Genomic DNA, 16,599 nt, shown 5'->3' with positions numbered 1-16,599 from the left:
GGTTGGCTGAACAAATACCCAGCCTACCTCATCTACTTGGTGTAGGCACCAAAGGAGATTCGGGAGGATGCAACCTTCTGCCCGGTGCCAAGAGTCAGAAACTGGAAAGAGCATGGCAGGATTGCAGAAAAGAAGCCAAATTGGCTTAATTATCCCAGGATGCCAGGACCAAAGGTAGGAGAGAGAATAGGTAAAGCCTACATGGTGAAAACCCTAACGGGCACCATCAAGCTCTTTACTGGCTCTCCTGACCTTTCATGTCAAATGCTCAAGAAAATCTGCAGGACTCTCTTAGCTTGCATTGAAGTGTTCGAGCCAGATAAAGCCACGACCTCAAGTCTACTATCGACGGCCGACACGTGACTGATATGATGTACGATCTTTCATTGCAGCCTTCTCCAAAAGTGTTACACCTCCTATACCAAAGGATTATGTTTTTGCCTAGCTTCCACATGCAAACATTCGAAGAAGCTTTCTACACCGGCTTTTTCACCCACGAAAGCAAAATATTCGGCCCAACCTTGACCATCGGCAACCTATGATACGAATCACATTTGCAGATGCTCAAGACGATAGGACTTTATTGACCAAGCATAAATTTCATGTCAGGGACGACATGAACGCGGAGGGGGGGAGTGTTGAGCCAGCAGAGGATCACACCCACATTTTTTCTCACACTCATCATTTTGTAACCATTGATTGTAATAAATGTCTTTCCGACATTAATTTTGATTTGAGCCATTCATTAAGCAACGGGACTCAATTGGGTTTCCAGCTTGTAATCCCGAAGTAATTTCACTTGCTGATGTAATTAGTTAGAGATGTTCTCACCTCCAAGGCTAAGGTATATAAGCCAAAGTTTTTGTAACCTAAGGGGAGATTATTAATCAAAGTGAGTTTTTTGAGCGCCGTGACTGTGTCTGAGAGAGAGAGAGAGAGAGAGAGAGAGAGAGAGAGAGAGAGAGAGAGAGAGAGAGAGAGAGAGAGAGAGAGAGTCTTATCTACTTGCTACACGAGCTACGGAGCCACCATTGGAGAAGCGACACCGCCATTGTGTTAGCAACGGCGAGAGCTATGCACAGATACCAAGAGTGCGCGCTATCGGCTTCTATGTGTGGTAAGTTCATACGAGCTTCGGTGTGAGTTTTCTTCCAACTCGTGTGTCGGAATGGAGCATGCAACATATCTATAGAACCACAACGAGTAGAGCTACACATTAGTACCATCGGGGTCAAGTTTTGATCACCTGTATTTTTCGGCCTGTCTTCATACGCGTTTACCGCACGGAGTGGTTATAGGTTGATTTTGCAGTTCAAGTCTTTAGGGTGTTGTTCTTACCTAGTGTATAGACTTCCCCTTGAGTTTGAGATCGATTCAATGATTCTAGATCCTGTTTCATATATCATTCGTTCGTAGTACGGATTTCAGTCACTTGCGTATTTTAGAACTTAGATTTGATTTCCTTAGTAGTGATTGTCATTAGAAGGTCGAGTAGGTGATTTGACACCCACCTAGTTGTTTCCATGCGCCTGCGGGTCAAGCTCCGTCCTCGTCTGACAAATTCTGTTGTTGGTTGAGTTCTCGCTATTTAGCTTCCGCTAGCGGCGTAACCGCCTTAACACCTTCCAGAGTTAAGCTCGTTTGCAGGGCTCTGATTGCGTCCGAAGTACGCCGTAAGGCGTGAATTCCATCCCATTTGCTGAGAAAGATATTCACTGCATCCTTATTGCGGTCTCGGTCTTCTCCCTTAAAAATCGGTGGTTTTGTGTTTTTCAAAAATTAATCCACCTCTTTTGCAGTGAGAGTATGCAACGTATCAACATTTGGGCCTTACCCTAGATTAGAAGTGCCTTGTCTTTGTGTAGCAACGTACTCATGCATGTGCATGTCAGCAGGACTCTTGGATTGCAATTGCATTAATTGAATTACTAATGTGGATAGTTTAGTAACATTTTCATTTAAAGCTTTAAAATTTTCATCGATGACTGTCATGCGTGTCTGAAGTGCACAGAATTCTTGAATATCAAGCAATTCATAAGTATCATCACCTGTCGTAGCGTCGTGGGTACTCTCCTTGAGAGGATCCGGCCGTGGGCCATCATTAGCAGGATTAGGCATACTTTGCTCAAAATCGAAGGTCATATTGATATCCAAATCCATGGTGACACAGTGCGGTGCAAGGAGTAGTCAGAAAAAATACCTGATATTGAGAGCACTCGCAAAGTGTAATTAGCCTTGCTAATTCCGTCAAAATCGATAGTATCCCAGTGGAGAGTGATTCGAATTGTCCGCCGTATATGGAATTCCACAAGTTCTTGATAGCCAAATCAATTAGACTTGAAATTGGTAATTGATTTTACCAAAACATTGTACTTGAACTCCGTTGAAGTGGTGTTCTTGAAAACTCTGAGTTTGTGCGTAATATGCAGAAAATTTGGCTCAAATTTTTTGCTGGCCTCTTCAATGCTATGCCGCACCTTCCGACCTTGCCGAATCCGCACGTGGAGTAAGGGGGTGGGATACCCTACTGTGGGTACCACCCCTTATGTTTGAATTCTGGGTATGGCCACTAACCCCAAGGGGGTTGGGTACCCTTAAGTGGGAAAAAAGAAGTCCATAGTCGGCTGTGGCCGCTCAAAGCAGCACGCAGAAGATCGCCATCGCCGTGGAGCTCACTATGTTGAGGTAGGGGCTCCGGCCCAGTGACGTGAAGTCCTACCCTACCCGGCGTGCAGCCGTAGAGCCCGCAAGTAACGCTTTTGGTGCAAGTCCGCCTCGGCGGCTCCTCCTTGCAAGGGGCGTTGCCCACGACGTGCTGACCTTGTCGTCCTCCTCACAGGAGGGATGCTCCACGCCCCCTTGACCCCAACATTCACAAAAGCATGCACAATTGTGTGGCTCCTCTCCTCCACAATTATGCCTTTCTCCAAAAAAGGAACCTTGCTCTTGATACCAATGTAAGACAAGGGGAACTAGAACCTAAGAGTCCACCACCCGACCACCCACTATATAGCATAGCCCCTGGCCCTTAAGGCCAGACTAGACAAGGGCAGGGCCGGGCTAGGTAGTGTGGAAAGGGAGTCCAACTAGGGCAAAGGGCCAGGGGCTATGCTGTATAGTGGGTGGTTGGGTGGTGGACTCCTAAGTTATAGTTCCCCTTGTCTTACACACGTCCTTGCTCCCCACACTTAAAACATTTGTGGTCCTTGAGAAAAGCTTCAAGCTCTTCAGGAGAGAGTTTATTTTTAACTTTCTAAACTCTCTTCTCCTTGGACCAATTGTTGTTGTTGTTGTTGGAATTGCCTTGGGAAGAATTTTGGGCATTGGTTTTCCCCTTTGCATCACTTTTGTCTTTTCTTTCCTTTGGATTGACATTTCTTCTACTCAGCGAAGTCTATCTTTTGAAAGATAATAGCTTTGAGATGTAAACACCAAAATATGTCCACATATTTGTGGATAGACTCATGGGAGAGAAGCTTCAAACTCCACCATTTGGTAAGCACTTTGTCCTTTGCATCGCTTGTAAGGAAGTGCTTTATGATGGAAACTCAAAGAGTTTTCCATGTCTTTGGGGCTTCGCCATTGCCACAAAGGCTAGCCCACCATTGAAAATCAGACTTCTGGAAGTGCATAGCTACACGGTGTAGCTTGGAGGACTCCGTGAAGCCCTCGTCTCCATAGGATTCATCAAACTATTGGATGAAGGCCAATACTTTGTCGGTGGCACCAAAGGTACCATCATAGGTGAGAAAAGAGATATTCTTTCCTCCCTATTTGAACTTCTTGAGTTTTTGGGACCTTTGTCATGTAGGGTAAGATTTGTGATGTCCTCCCCACTTGTATTGTCTAGGAGAATAGCTATAGCATTTGTGGAAAGAGGAGGAAGGTGAAGAAGAAGGAGAACAGGGTGACCTCTTTCTTACCCTTTTCTTCCTTTGTTTACTCTCTTCCCTTTTGGAGTGATGATGAGAAGGACTATGGGTTGACCGTTTCCTCTTGGGAGGAGTTGGCGATCGTCTAGACCACCGTCTTCGTGGAGCCACATCTTCAGAGGAACTTAGGGATTCGTTTCTTTCTTGTTCTTTGGATTCCTCCTCTCTTATGGGAGAGAGTATTCTTTTGGGGGTCTAAGAGGTCTCCTAAGCTCTCTCTCCTCTTGGAGAGGAAGGGAAATCCCATAAGCACGAAGTTGTTGAGTAATTAGGGTTGCCCATAGCTTGCTGCAACCTAGTAGCAAGATAAACAAACATGGGGGCATCATCATTAGCACCTTCATGTGCAAAATCAAAGTTATCAATGTTAATTCTACTCTCTTGGTTATTGTTAACCATGCTAATTAAACCTATGTATAAATTACTTTGTGATTTGGTACCCTCAAAACCTTAGCCACTACTCTTCTTTACCTTTGAAAATCAGTTCTCAAGCAGCCACACCCGTGATTTAGACACTGTTGATTGCAAATACTAGTGGAGAGGGTTTAACATTACTCGGTTGATTATGGTTCCTGTTGAGCTTGCTTGTAGCTCAATAATGGTTAAGCCAAAGGCAAGCCCGAGAGGCTCCATTATTAAGACTATAGCTCCCAAAGATGTACCTCAAACTAAGTTCTTCTCAACCAAGATAATAGATCCCTGTCCCACTTACCCTATTGCAATAAACAGGCCCAACATTTCATGGACAACTTAAGGACCTCTCTTCTTAAGCAAGAAAAGAGAAACCAATAGCTTTGATACCAATATAATGGAAATGGCCTATGAACTTTGAGAATAGCGAAATTTAGGAGAATTAGAGAGAGAATTTTTGTGAGACTACTTTGAGAACATAGATGATGAACTTATTTAGTAGTAGCAACTTAACCATGATACTTAATTAACTTGGCATGCCCAATACTTTTGCAAGAGAGAGAGTTTAAAGAACTTGACAACATTTGAGAATCCGATTTATGTGGAGTTGGTCCCCCCTCCGATAGGCTTTTGTATTACAGACTCTCCCATCAAGAGAGACTTGGATCAATACAATATTTGTGTTTCTTGTGACATAGGTGATGCAAATCTTCATGCATCATGAGCATAACATAGACTTTGTAAAAAGCATTATGGCATCCCCAACCTTAGTCCCAAGGCCTCAAACACCTTCAAAGGTTGAGAGAGCTAGCGGGGAATGAGGGTGGAAATAGGAATAAGGAACATTCATAGGAGAAAGAAATAGTTCCTCACTTATCATCACTTTTCTTGCTTAGCATACATAATAGCATAGTAATGAAGATGGAGAAGATGGAAAGCTTAAGCATTGGAGCATGACTCTTGGTTGGATTTGTGTTCCATAGCTAAGAGGGTTGGTGTGGAGAGAAAGGCAGATTTAGAACAAATGGGGCAAAAAACGTAGAGAGAAGCCACTTGTTTTGGTTTTGTAGGTGATGTCAGTATGACTCTTGGAATAGGCATCGGTATATGACTCTAAACATGCATCGGTACAGCAGTCGGTACAACCGTCGGTATAAGAGTCAATCCTATGAGGTTTGCAATAAAAGGATGAGATTGATGTTGAAATGCATGCAATGGCCCATGAAAGAGTTTATATGGTGGTGCGTATTGTCGCAATCCATGTAGGATATTATGCTTTGGGAAATTGGGTGTCATTTCTCTCTAGTAGTGTACTTGTTTAATTATACTTTGATCTTATATTACACTCTCTCTCTCTCTCTCTCTCTCTCTATATATATATATATATATATATTTGTATTCGATTTTAGAACATATCATGATGATGTTATTTTTGTTCATATAGGTCCTTTGTCGAGTCCTTTAGACTTTAACACATAGAAGTAAACATTTTACTTCATCTCTCTCTCTCTCTCTCCCCCTTTTTTTTTTAGTATTTTATTATTGTGAATGTTGACATAATCTTGCTATGGTTCCAAAGCCTCCTTGATATATATATATATATATATATATATATATAGATATATATATATATATATGTGTGTGTGTGTGTGTGTTGGGGGGGGGGGGGGGGGGGGGGGGGTTTGAGCAATACCTCTCCTTTTGTCAACAACATCGGGCAATAGGGAGTATATGTTCACTTGTATCTTTAATGCCTACTAGCTTTTCTTCCCAGCTCATGATTATGAGGAATCATGTGAAGATTCCTCCTAAAGCAACGCATTATCTAAAGCTCCCTCCCTTTCAACAAAATAGGCAAGAGATTCGAGTAATCCCGAACATCAAATCTTAAAAAAGTACCCTAGATCTTGGTTCCCCTGCTCGTGCACATGACATGCAGCTCTGTCCCCTTCTCCGTCTCTTGCTCATGCCTCATCCCCCTCTGCCTCCTACTTGCACCCATCTAGCTATGATGTCTTCGCTCTGCCCCCCAATTTCAAAAAATCAAAAAATAAGAGAGAATCTATCTCTACCAGTGATCTATTTTTTAATAAATTCAGCTAGTACCTACTAAATGCCAACACCGAAAGCAACTGGCTGAGGTGGGTAGCGTTGGGATTTTGAGGCGAACCTATCCAAGGTTGAATCAGTGTGTGGTCCATAAGAATTGGTTCGCAGGCCGGAAGGACCGAACGCTCGCTTAAAAGAGATTCAAAGTTCACCCTACTCTGGGCGGACGGCCTGAATGCTAGAAGGTGGTGTGGCGGCGCAATAGACGCATCCGCACGCAGAGACATGAAAACAGCAGCAGAGAAGGCAAGGCCCTACACAGACGGAGAAGATTCTCTCTCTCTCTCTCTCTCTCTCTCTCTCTCTCTCTCTAATGTTCCCTATGTTCTGCTTGCGCAGTTCAATTGCTGCGCCGCCAATAATGGTGATGGCAACAACGGTGAGGCTCCCTTTTCCATACCACCTTTCCTCATGAACTTCTATAAACGGACCCCCACTCCCACCACCCCCTTCAATTCTTTGCCCACAGCAGCTGCGTCACCTTCCACCCCCATCAATATAATGTCCCATTCCACCCCTTCTCGATACTTATTCAGTGGACCCACACACTCCCATACACCGCTCTCCACGTCTAAACCAGCATCTCAAGCCACTGCCCATTGCCTACAAGATGGACCACAAATACAGACCAAGTCATTCTTTCCACATAGTCCAAGATCTCCATCCACCAATTCTCGATCGCACAGGCAACGCCCACCTATCCTGCCTAGAGCAACCCTCCCTGGAATGACTGGCCTAGAGATTGAGACAGAAACCTTTCTTCATCCAAAGAGCCATGGCCCATCTCCCCTTCACAACGAAGCACTGTCCTTGCTTCCTCCACAAACTGCAAGCAAAAGAATTGTTATGGAAGAGACTGTTGGTGATTTGGAGGAGGATTATTCTGGAAATATAATGCATTATGAATTAGATTTGTAGTCACAAGTTTACAAAGAAATAAACAAGCACTATCACATTGATCAAGAACCATAACAAAGAAGGATATGCAATTGAAAATATCGTAGTTTCTTTAGTCTTTTGCCTTTAAACTGGAACTTCATGCCTTGACAATAGAAACCAGGATGGTGATCTTATTAATAGCAATCATTGAGCCCATAAAAGTGTTTTTCCCATTGGCATGAATTGTGGCTTCAACCAATGTATTGTTTAACACTAGTTTGGAACCAAAACAGGACACTGTAAGTGTCATTTTTTAACAAAATTTAAATTAAATGCTACTTGCATTAGACGGTTTATTTAAGAAAACTTTCTTGATAGGTTTAATTAAATATGTTAGTTAGAGGGTCTTTTAAAAATATAACCTTGCATTTAAGAATCTATCATGATCAAGAACTATACTCATCAAGTTGACCCTCATAAGACTGCAATTGACGCTTTGAAGAAATCCCCTTTATAAGCTCAAAAAAAAATGAAGCGACTTTGTAGAAAATTTTAGGTGACTTTTCCACAATTTCTCTATAGATAATTGAAAGTTTCATGTGTAAAAAAAATGAGTTTGGAGTATATAAAATAATGGAAAGTTCCATGTGTTTGATCTGGTCATTTTAAGCATATCGTTGTATTCAAAGAAAAATACGTTTTTGATGCATTTGTGAGTTTTAAAAGGTGATACATTGCTTGCCCTTTCCACTGAGCACTCAAGCTGGCAAGTAGAAGGGCTTTGGTATGCAACAATTATTGGATCATTTTAATATTCAAAACTGCATAAGAGAAAACTTTCATATTTTCATTCTTGAGACATACCATTCAAAACCTCAAATAATATCAAACTTTCCATGTAAATCAACTAAATGTATCAAATTACATGGTACATACACAATTGGGGTGCCTAAAACCTTGGTTTCAATGTTATTATGGAGAACTCAAGATTTTCAAGAGTTTTTGCACGATAAAAAAATCAAGATAGAGTTCAAGCAACGAGATTTAATTAAGTTAAGGAGCCCAAAAAATATGTAGTTTCTTGGTTTAAACATATAAAGTCATTTGTAGTTGTCAAATTGCCCTAGAATAGTACCAATTTCATGAGGGGACCTTTGGAACACCAAAATTTTGCTCTTATTTGGCACGTACTCAAGTATGAAATTATATCTATAGCTTGCACGTGACTTGAAACTTATCTTTGAATTGCATTCCATTGTTTTGTAACCCTAAGTGCTAGCACTTGGCTTTTATAAACATAAAAAAGGCCATCTCTACAAAAAGATATAATAATTATATGATTTTTTTGTCAAACAGCTTGAAATTTTACTAAATTTCATGTCTTAGAACTTACCAAAATTCTCTCCATACAGATTGCATTTTGATATGGAAAAAAATCCACTGTTTTCTTTCCCTCATAACCAATCTATGGTAGAAGCAAGGTGTAAAAAACTTCTTTCTAGCTTGACAAATAAATTGCCAAAACTTGGTAAAAAAACAGGACACTTTAGTGTCTCAGGACACTTAAGCGTCCAATTACAGAACTAGTATTAACCTTCTATTGCAAAAGTTTGATAGTTGCCTCACAAATAAAAGCATGAAATCTAGGTGCACCTAATGTGTATGACTTGTTTATGTATATGTTGCCAAGCATAACGAACTAGAAAATATTGCATATCAATGCTGTTAAGTCTTTCTCAATTATATCAACAATGGAAAAGGTATTTGCAAATTTTTGTGATTAGAAGAATAAACATGGGAAGTTATTAAGTTGAAGCATTACTGTATAAAGTGTGGTGTGGACATAAGTGCATTTCGTAGGTTTGGATTATATATATGCGATCCACTATGCATGAAGTGCATTGTGTGATAATATCCACACAAGCAGTGATCTAACATACATGGATTAGGCTATGTGTGGCAACAACTATGTGCATGGATGGAGAAGAACAACATGTGTGAAGACCTTCAACAGATATGAAATGTTCATTCAATGACTACTTCAATTGTTTAATCATTTTCTCGAATATGTGGGTAATATAATACATTCATAGGACAATGAAGTGGCATTGCTGATAGGCTCGTAGTTTCCTATGCTCGCTCAAGATCAAGAAAGTTCCAGGATGTAACTTTACATCTCCTACAACTTGCTTAAATCTTGTAGTGGTTACCATGTATATAAATAATTTTTTGTGAAAGATGAAAGGGTTCTTATCCCCAATCTTGAGCTTGCAACTCCTCAAACTCCCAAGCTCAAGCTCTCCATAACTTGTATGCTTCTACATGCCTAAGAAATGGTTGTAATGGTGATGAGAATGTGTAGAATACATCCTATTTAATCTCCATAGAGTGTTTTTCCCTCCTTTTCTGCTAACAAAAAATTCCCCACTATGCCCCTCCATTTCAATGTGGTCTTCAAATTTCAAGAAGAAACTTTTTGCAAATTTCTCACTATTTTTTTGATATTCAGCTCTAACTGACTATATGTCAAAACTGTCAGGTTTTGTGTTTTCATGTAGTGTGTAAGTTTGATGCACTTTTGGAAGCACATCAAGTTCTCAAAGTTGAGTGTATAAATTTTGAGCTGAAGATGAAATTTCAACTTGTGTAGAGCTTGTGGTTTGAGGTTTTTGGTAGATTTGGGTAAAGCATTAGGAGAAAGTTCGACTCACTTTTGGGCCCTGTAAGAAGTGCCACGTCGGCTTAGAGAGAGAAAATGAAAATGTTAAATTGTGAATTTTATGTGATACTTTTTTGCGCAACAAAAAGCCAAAATGACATTCTTTGGTAGGTAGCCGCCGTCTTTATCATTCTTATCCTTCGTTCTCTTGTCAGGAATCCAACTAGCCGTATGACTAATGATTTGTAATGCCAACTTACAAGAGTTCCCTCCAGAAACATAAGACACACGAACTCTATCAACTCTAAACTTGAGAATATGGTCTTCCCTCCAAAACCTGAGATATTTCATGAGTTTCGAGTGTCCGTCTTTTTCTCTATCAACTCTAGGAATGGAGAACGCTTCTTTTCCTGATGAAAACACCAGTTTGAACTTGCAATCCTCATCCCCTTCGTCTTTAACACTTACCCAAAGAAAGAACACACATCATCTTCATGTTGATGTATTGCAAGAGTGCGCACCGTTGCAGAAACGTAGGAGGGAGTCTTTCTTATCTCATCAGGAGAAAGAACTTAGAAGGACAATTAAGGAACATCATTTGGATTTGTGGACCGATGGGTCTATTTATCCAAAGGATCCTACGACAAATGCGCCACCTCCCTTTGCTAATATCACTAACCTCTTACATTTCACAGGCGATGGCAAGGATGGGCTATTCGGATACACTGAACATTTGGAAATGGGAGGATTGAATGTGGAAAGACAAAGAAACTTCCTGGTGATGGAGAACATGCAGTTGAAGAAACTTAATGAAGCATGCTCTCAAAAGATTTCATCAAACAAAGAGACAATCCAAGGCCTTGAGAATAAGATCACAAGTTTGCGAGAGAAAGACACCGTGCTTGGTAGTCGGAAAAGAAAACGAGATATGTGCAACATTGAGAACATGAAGACCTGTGTTGGTGGCCTGAAAAAGCGAATACGAGCTTTAAGGTAACTCGAAGTTTGTTTCTGATTTTGTATCTTCAATGTGCTTCATTAAGAAAGGGATACACTTTCCTATGATCATAACGCATGGTACTTTTTTGGCAGGTCTTTACTGCATCCAAACTCGAACGGTGCAAGCTTTAATGCCGGAGTGCATTACAGCCGTCTAGTTCCGAAAGAAGTAGTTGAAGAGATAACAACTCAGAAAAAATTTTGTAGGTTGAAAGGGAGGCTCCTTACCTCCATGAACGAGAATCAGCTAGAACCAATGGAAGTGCAATCAATACTTGATGAGAGTGGCATCTCGCAGATGGGATACAGGGCACTCTTCAAATCATTAGCTAAAAAGTCTCAAAATAAACTACAGAGAGGATCATTGTTGCCAAAGCCATCACATGTAAAGGCTGCTCGCCGGCACGTAAACAATGAGGTGTTTGAGAAACTTGGGTCACCATTCCATATTGAAGCAAAGTTCTTAGGCAAGGGCGGCAGAGAGGTACAGTTTAACGAGCACAACAACCTCTTCGTTGATCTTGAAGCATTGCAAAGGTATGCAGTTCACTTCTTTGACATCAATCGAGAGGAGTACGGTGAAGTTCTCAAGTTTGTTTTGAAGCTCGACGAGTGCAAGGTCTTGAAGAACAAGAAGCTGGAGAGAGTCACCATTACCCTCATGAACAAAGCTCTAGATCCATCAATAACAAGAGAGGATCCACGATACTTGAGCGTGCAATCCAAAAACAACATTATAACTCTAGGATCGTTTCAGGTATACTTCATTCACTCTATGATAACAAAAATATTGATTATTTGGTTGTTGATTTTGTGTTTTCGTTTTTCACTGCAAGTTGATAAGGAAAATTTTGAAATCCTCGATTGGGTTTTTAGTCAAACCCAAATTCCTTCTATCATCAGTGAACAAAGAAACGGAGCCGTTCTTTCAGTGGAAGGATTTGGTGACTATACAGTGGACTGGCACATGGCAGGTGACTTAAAGACTCTTAAGTGTATGTACAACATAACACACAGAGCAACTCTGACAAATCCATGCTTATATTGCATGATTGATGCACACTCTCTTGAGAGTGTGCAATGGAATAGAGCTCCCAACAGACATCTTCAAGATAAAACTTTTAGACCAGTGCTTGATATTCCTCTGAGTAGAGTTCATGTCTGTACACTTCATGCACTCTGTCGAATAATTGAAAAGGTGGTTCATTTGTACATATGTTTTGCATGGACATTAAAGCTAGAGAGTGAGTCGAAAAGAGTGATCAAAGCATTAGAGGGAGTGATCTCAGACATTGGTTTGCATGGAGGCAATGTCAAAATCGAAGAGGACCCTAAGATGTCTCAAAGTCGTTACAAGGTACCTAGGAAAGCATCGATAGGCGGCGTGAAGGCAAGAAGGTTTCTTGGGTTTAGCCTCAAAGATTCAGATAGAGAAGAAAGGAGAAACCTGTTTAAAAAATGGAAACAGTTACATAAAGTGGTTAAAGATAATTTTCATGGTGGGGCAATCCAGAATCACAAGGCAGACGTGTGGAAATCACTAGATAAAATTTTCCACTACGTTGAGCAGCATTCTTGGGACCAAAGTAAGCTCACATCATTTCAAGCAGCCTTGCTGGATTGGAAAAAGGCTTACCTTATAGGGTGGGGTCGGCAACATATCACACATTACATGGTGGGTTAGCATTCTACGTATATAAAACAAAATTTTAAATTGTACTCTACTGATCATTTTGTTTATTTCAATGCAGCACATACTGTTCAACCATGGTCCATATTTTGCCAAGACATACGGCTCACTATCAATATGGTCCACACAAGGCATGGAAAAAACCCACTACATGGCAAGAAGAGGTTATTTTAAGCACACTAGACATGGGGGAGGAAAGGATAAGGCCAATAGCCTATTAGAGTTACACCAATGGACTTATAGACGACTAATTCATAGAGCAAGGCGGAAGGAACTTCTTAAGAGTTCAGAAATTACACGGTCTTTACAACACATCCGCAAAGAGAAGAAACAGATGTCTTGGGGAGCTTCAAATGCGGGGTGGCGACGGTCACGAGTTAGGAGCGGGAGAAGATGGATCTGAGCCCGTCATTTTTATCCTCTTTGATGCACCTCCTTCTTCCTCACTTTGTACCTCTTCGATGTGCAAGCTCTGTAGATGAGCTCGTTCCTCTGTTGATGGAAGCATCCCCAGGGGAATCAGGCGTTTTATTTCCCTTAGAAACAGCCGCTTGTTGTATGGATCTAAGCTCTCAGGGTCTTCAACCCTACAGCCAGAGCTGGAGCTGTCTAGGACATGAAATAGGGGACTTTGAGTGCTTGGTATCCATACCCAATGCCAAATACGCATAAAGAAAACTATTTCTCAATCAAAATTAGTATTTCTGCGTTTAGTGGGAGGGGATGCCAACCACACAATCTTGTAATAACTTTCATTGCAAACAGTGGGAACTTTTGCATTGTCCTTGGAGTATTCCTTGTTGTATATTATGATCTACATAAAACTTTTAATGAATTTATGGGCTGTAAGTGAGATGATTACAATTTCCAAGTACTTGAATTTTTTCTACAAACCTTTTTGTGGTTGAAATGCCCGATGTAGTGAGACAACGCCGCATCCTTGCCTTGGACTCCAGTGACAAGCCATTGCCGTGAGCCTCCCGCTCTTCTAAGGAAACTAATGTCTTACACTAGCACCTGTCAACAAAAAAAATGATCATGATATTTTATCACTAGGCCATCTCCAATACCATCTGAATGCACGACAAAAATTACCATCTGATTCGCGTCCATTTCGAGCATCGACCTCCCCCAGAAGTGAATAGACTGACTATTCATTACCTAAGCTCTGGGTGCCACGGGCCTACCCATGTTTTCCAAGCCGAGTTGTTTTGTTGTCGATTCAAACAGCTCATCTGTTGGTAAATTGGCCTCTCCGTACTTCGCTTCATTGAATGTATCTTTGATCAGTTGCCACCCTGAAGTGAACTATGAGTCGCAGACAGCTTTGTCAGCAATAAGATGTTGGTCCACTCCATCATCATCCACAAACCCCATGTCTACCTCACAAAAATTTGCAACCGCAGCTAGGTAGTAGTCCTCGTGTATATTGAGCTCATGCATGATATCCGTGAGCAGAACATAGTGGGCGTGGCCCTCCATAGCAAAGCTGGGAGCGCAATTTAGAGGCAAAGCCACTTCCTTACTTGGGCTTTCTTGCTTGCACCCTATTGCTGGATCCACAAGACAAGCAAGAGTTAAGCCCACATCAAATGTTTCCTTTAATACCTCTACCCGCTCTTCTTCTGGGTCGAACTGCACCTCCACATCCTCTACCTTTTCCTCCGGTGCCAATGGACAACTACCGAAAGTTGTTGACTGGGAAGTCTCTAACTCACCATCCGTCTGCAAATATAAGTAACAAACAAACCCGTGGTAGAATTCCACTAAGAGACACTTTTTGAAGTGCTTCATACACCTGTCTTGTACAAGCAGTGCATTGGAGGGACATTTTTCTAGACAGCGATTCAGTCTCCTTGAAGCACTCTTGTCAGAGTCAAGGTCGGCTGAGTGCACAAATCTCATGCCATCAAGTGTCATGGAATTGTCACAAGTGACTGCCTCATACTATTGCAAATGGGTTTGTAGGTACTCAAATGAGCAATCTATAATCCTCTGTATAGAAAACTCTGCATTAAACATTCATGATAGTTCTGGTGCATGGTGATGAGCACGGGCGTTGTATAAGAACGTGAATAGTTTCTCTTCAGATGTATCCTCGCCCACAACGTCTGTATCCAGGACTATGATCCCCATGACTGGAAGAAAAAGCAATCCAAAACTATTTGGTATCATAACCAAGTGAATATTGAGCCTCAATTACCCCTCAAGGTCTCTATTCGCTTGGTTCTGTGCCGTGCGCTAATGTCATAAAAGGTGACATCACTTGAGTCAGAACCAAGAGAATAGGGTCCCCAAGAATCTCTGAAGGGCCCTATTCGCTTGATTCTGACCCAATCATTCGGAACAGGTGGATAAGAACATAGCATTTAACGTTATCAGTGATAGATATATAGGCCTACTCACTCACTATGCCCAAACTCAGGCATGGTCACATAAGGAGTAATTATTCCAACCATGTGGTGCGAGACTTCTAATATTACCCTAACGACCACTCTTTGGCCCTTGGAGTGTTGTTCCCATTGTGCTCTAGCCCTGTAACGCAATGGCTTTGGTGCGCACACAGTTAACAACACACAAGAAGGGGAGAGAGACAGGGAGAAAGAACCTGTCTCTGCAATATCCAATGGCGCCGAGTTGGATGGTGATGTTGCAGGCCACTGACAGCAAGAGCCAGAAGGTGGCGATGGTGATGGCAACACGACAGCAAAGGACTCAACCCAGTGGAGGTCGCTCAACGCACGATCACGAGAGGTGTCCAAGGGGAAGAGTGAAGAAAAGGAAAAGGTATTATCGGCGATCTGTTAGTTCTACTTGGAGATGGAGATGGCGACTGCAAGGGCGATCGGCATCTGACTCTAAATGCAGGATCACGAGAGTTGGACAAGAGGAAGAGCGCAAAAAGGCAAAGGCAATGGCGATCTATTTGTTCCACTTGGAGATGGATGGCGACTGCAAGGGCAATTGGCATCTGACTCTAAACGGTCACTCAAAAAAGGCACGTGGGCTACGCTCACAAGGACAACCAGTAATAAATGGGCTTAGATTCCCATGAAGTATGATTTAACAACCACAATCTCGGGTGTAATCATGCACATAAGTGAAGTTGTCACCCTCGCCTAGGTAAGAATTCTAAGTTTAGAGGCAGTACCCCTCCAAACATTTCAACTATACCCTCGCCCCAGATGAGCGCTCTTTTGCCTCTTTTTGTGTCCTCTACTACCCATCATTTTAATTAACTCTACCCCCATCGATGCTACGCGGTAACCAAACCATCCCAACCCTTTTTGTGCATCTCCTCTTACTCTCTAGTGCTCCTCCTTTTTGCGGATCCTTCTGTTCTGCAGTGCTTTAGTGATGCAGAACTCTACACATAGTGAAGAGGTATGCTACTACACTTTTGTGCACTTGTATTTTGTGTAGTCAGTACCAAGCGAATAAGGGAAGGTAAACCCTGTTTGTTGCACCTGTTCACTTGGTACTGACCATCGTATTTATTAAGGATGTTTGCTATTACACTTTTCTGAGGTCAGTACCAAGCGAATAAGGGAACGTAAACTTTGTTCGTTGCACCCGTTCGCTTCGTACTGACCCAAATATACACGATGTTTGCTATTACAATTTTCTGAGGTCAGTACTAAGCAAATAAGGGGAAGGTAAACCCTGTTTGTTGCGGGTTTAGGATTTTTTTATACCAAATACGCATTTTGAATTTATAAGGGAGAAGAAAAATTACAACTCAACCCCCATGTAGGGGGTTTTGAGTTAGAAAACACTAGGGATAGGCTCAAAGGTTAAGTTTCAGACTTTACAAAAAGTGGCCTACTAATTTCCGGGCGATACAACTGGCAATAACCAGTTAGAAGTTAATCCTTTTCCTTCACAGCCAGACTATCTCTTCCTGAAGCTTGTTGGCAAAG

General features: G+C 41.7%; 1 protein-coding gene across 1 annotated transcript; it reads left to right on the top strand.

The window, feature by feature from the left end:
- The first annotated feature begins 6,677 nt into the window (after positions 1-6,677).
- On the top strand, positions 6,678-7,370 carry LOC147465409 (uncharacterized). The gene has a single exon (XM_086489932.1). It carries the CDS (start codon positions 6,678-6,680, stop codon positions 7,368-7,370), a length of 693 nt encoding a protein of 230 aa, XP_086346058.1.
- Positions 7,371-16,599: the final 9,229 nt, after the last annotated feature.

The sequence above is a fragment of the Adiantum capillus-veneris genome, chromosome 1, assembly GCF_014529385.1.
Source record: "Adiantum capillus-veneris isolate H3 chromosome 1, ASM1452938v2, whole genome shotgun sequence".
NCBI classification, from domain to species: Eukaryota; Viridiplantae; Streptophyta; class Polypodiopsida; order Polypodiales; family Pteridaceae; genus Adiantum; species Adiantum capillus-veneris.
This window is presented reverse-complemented; position numbering and strand designations above follow the sequence as displayed.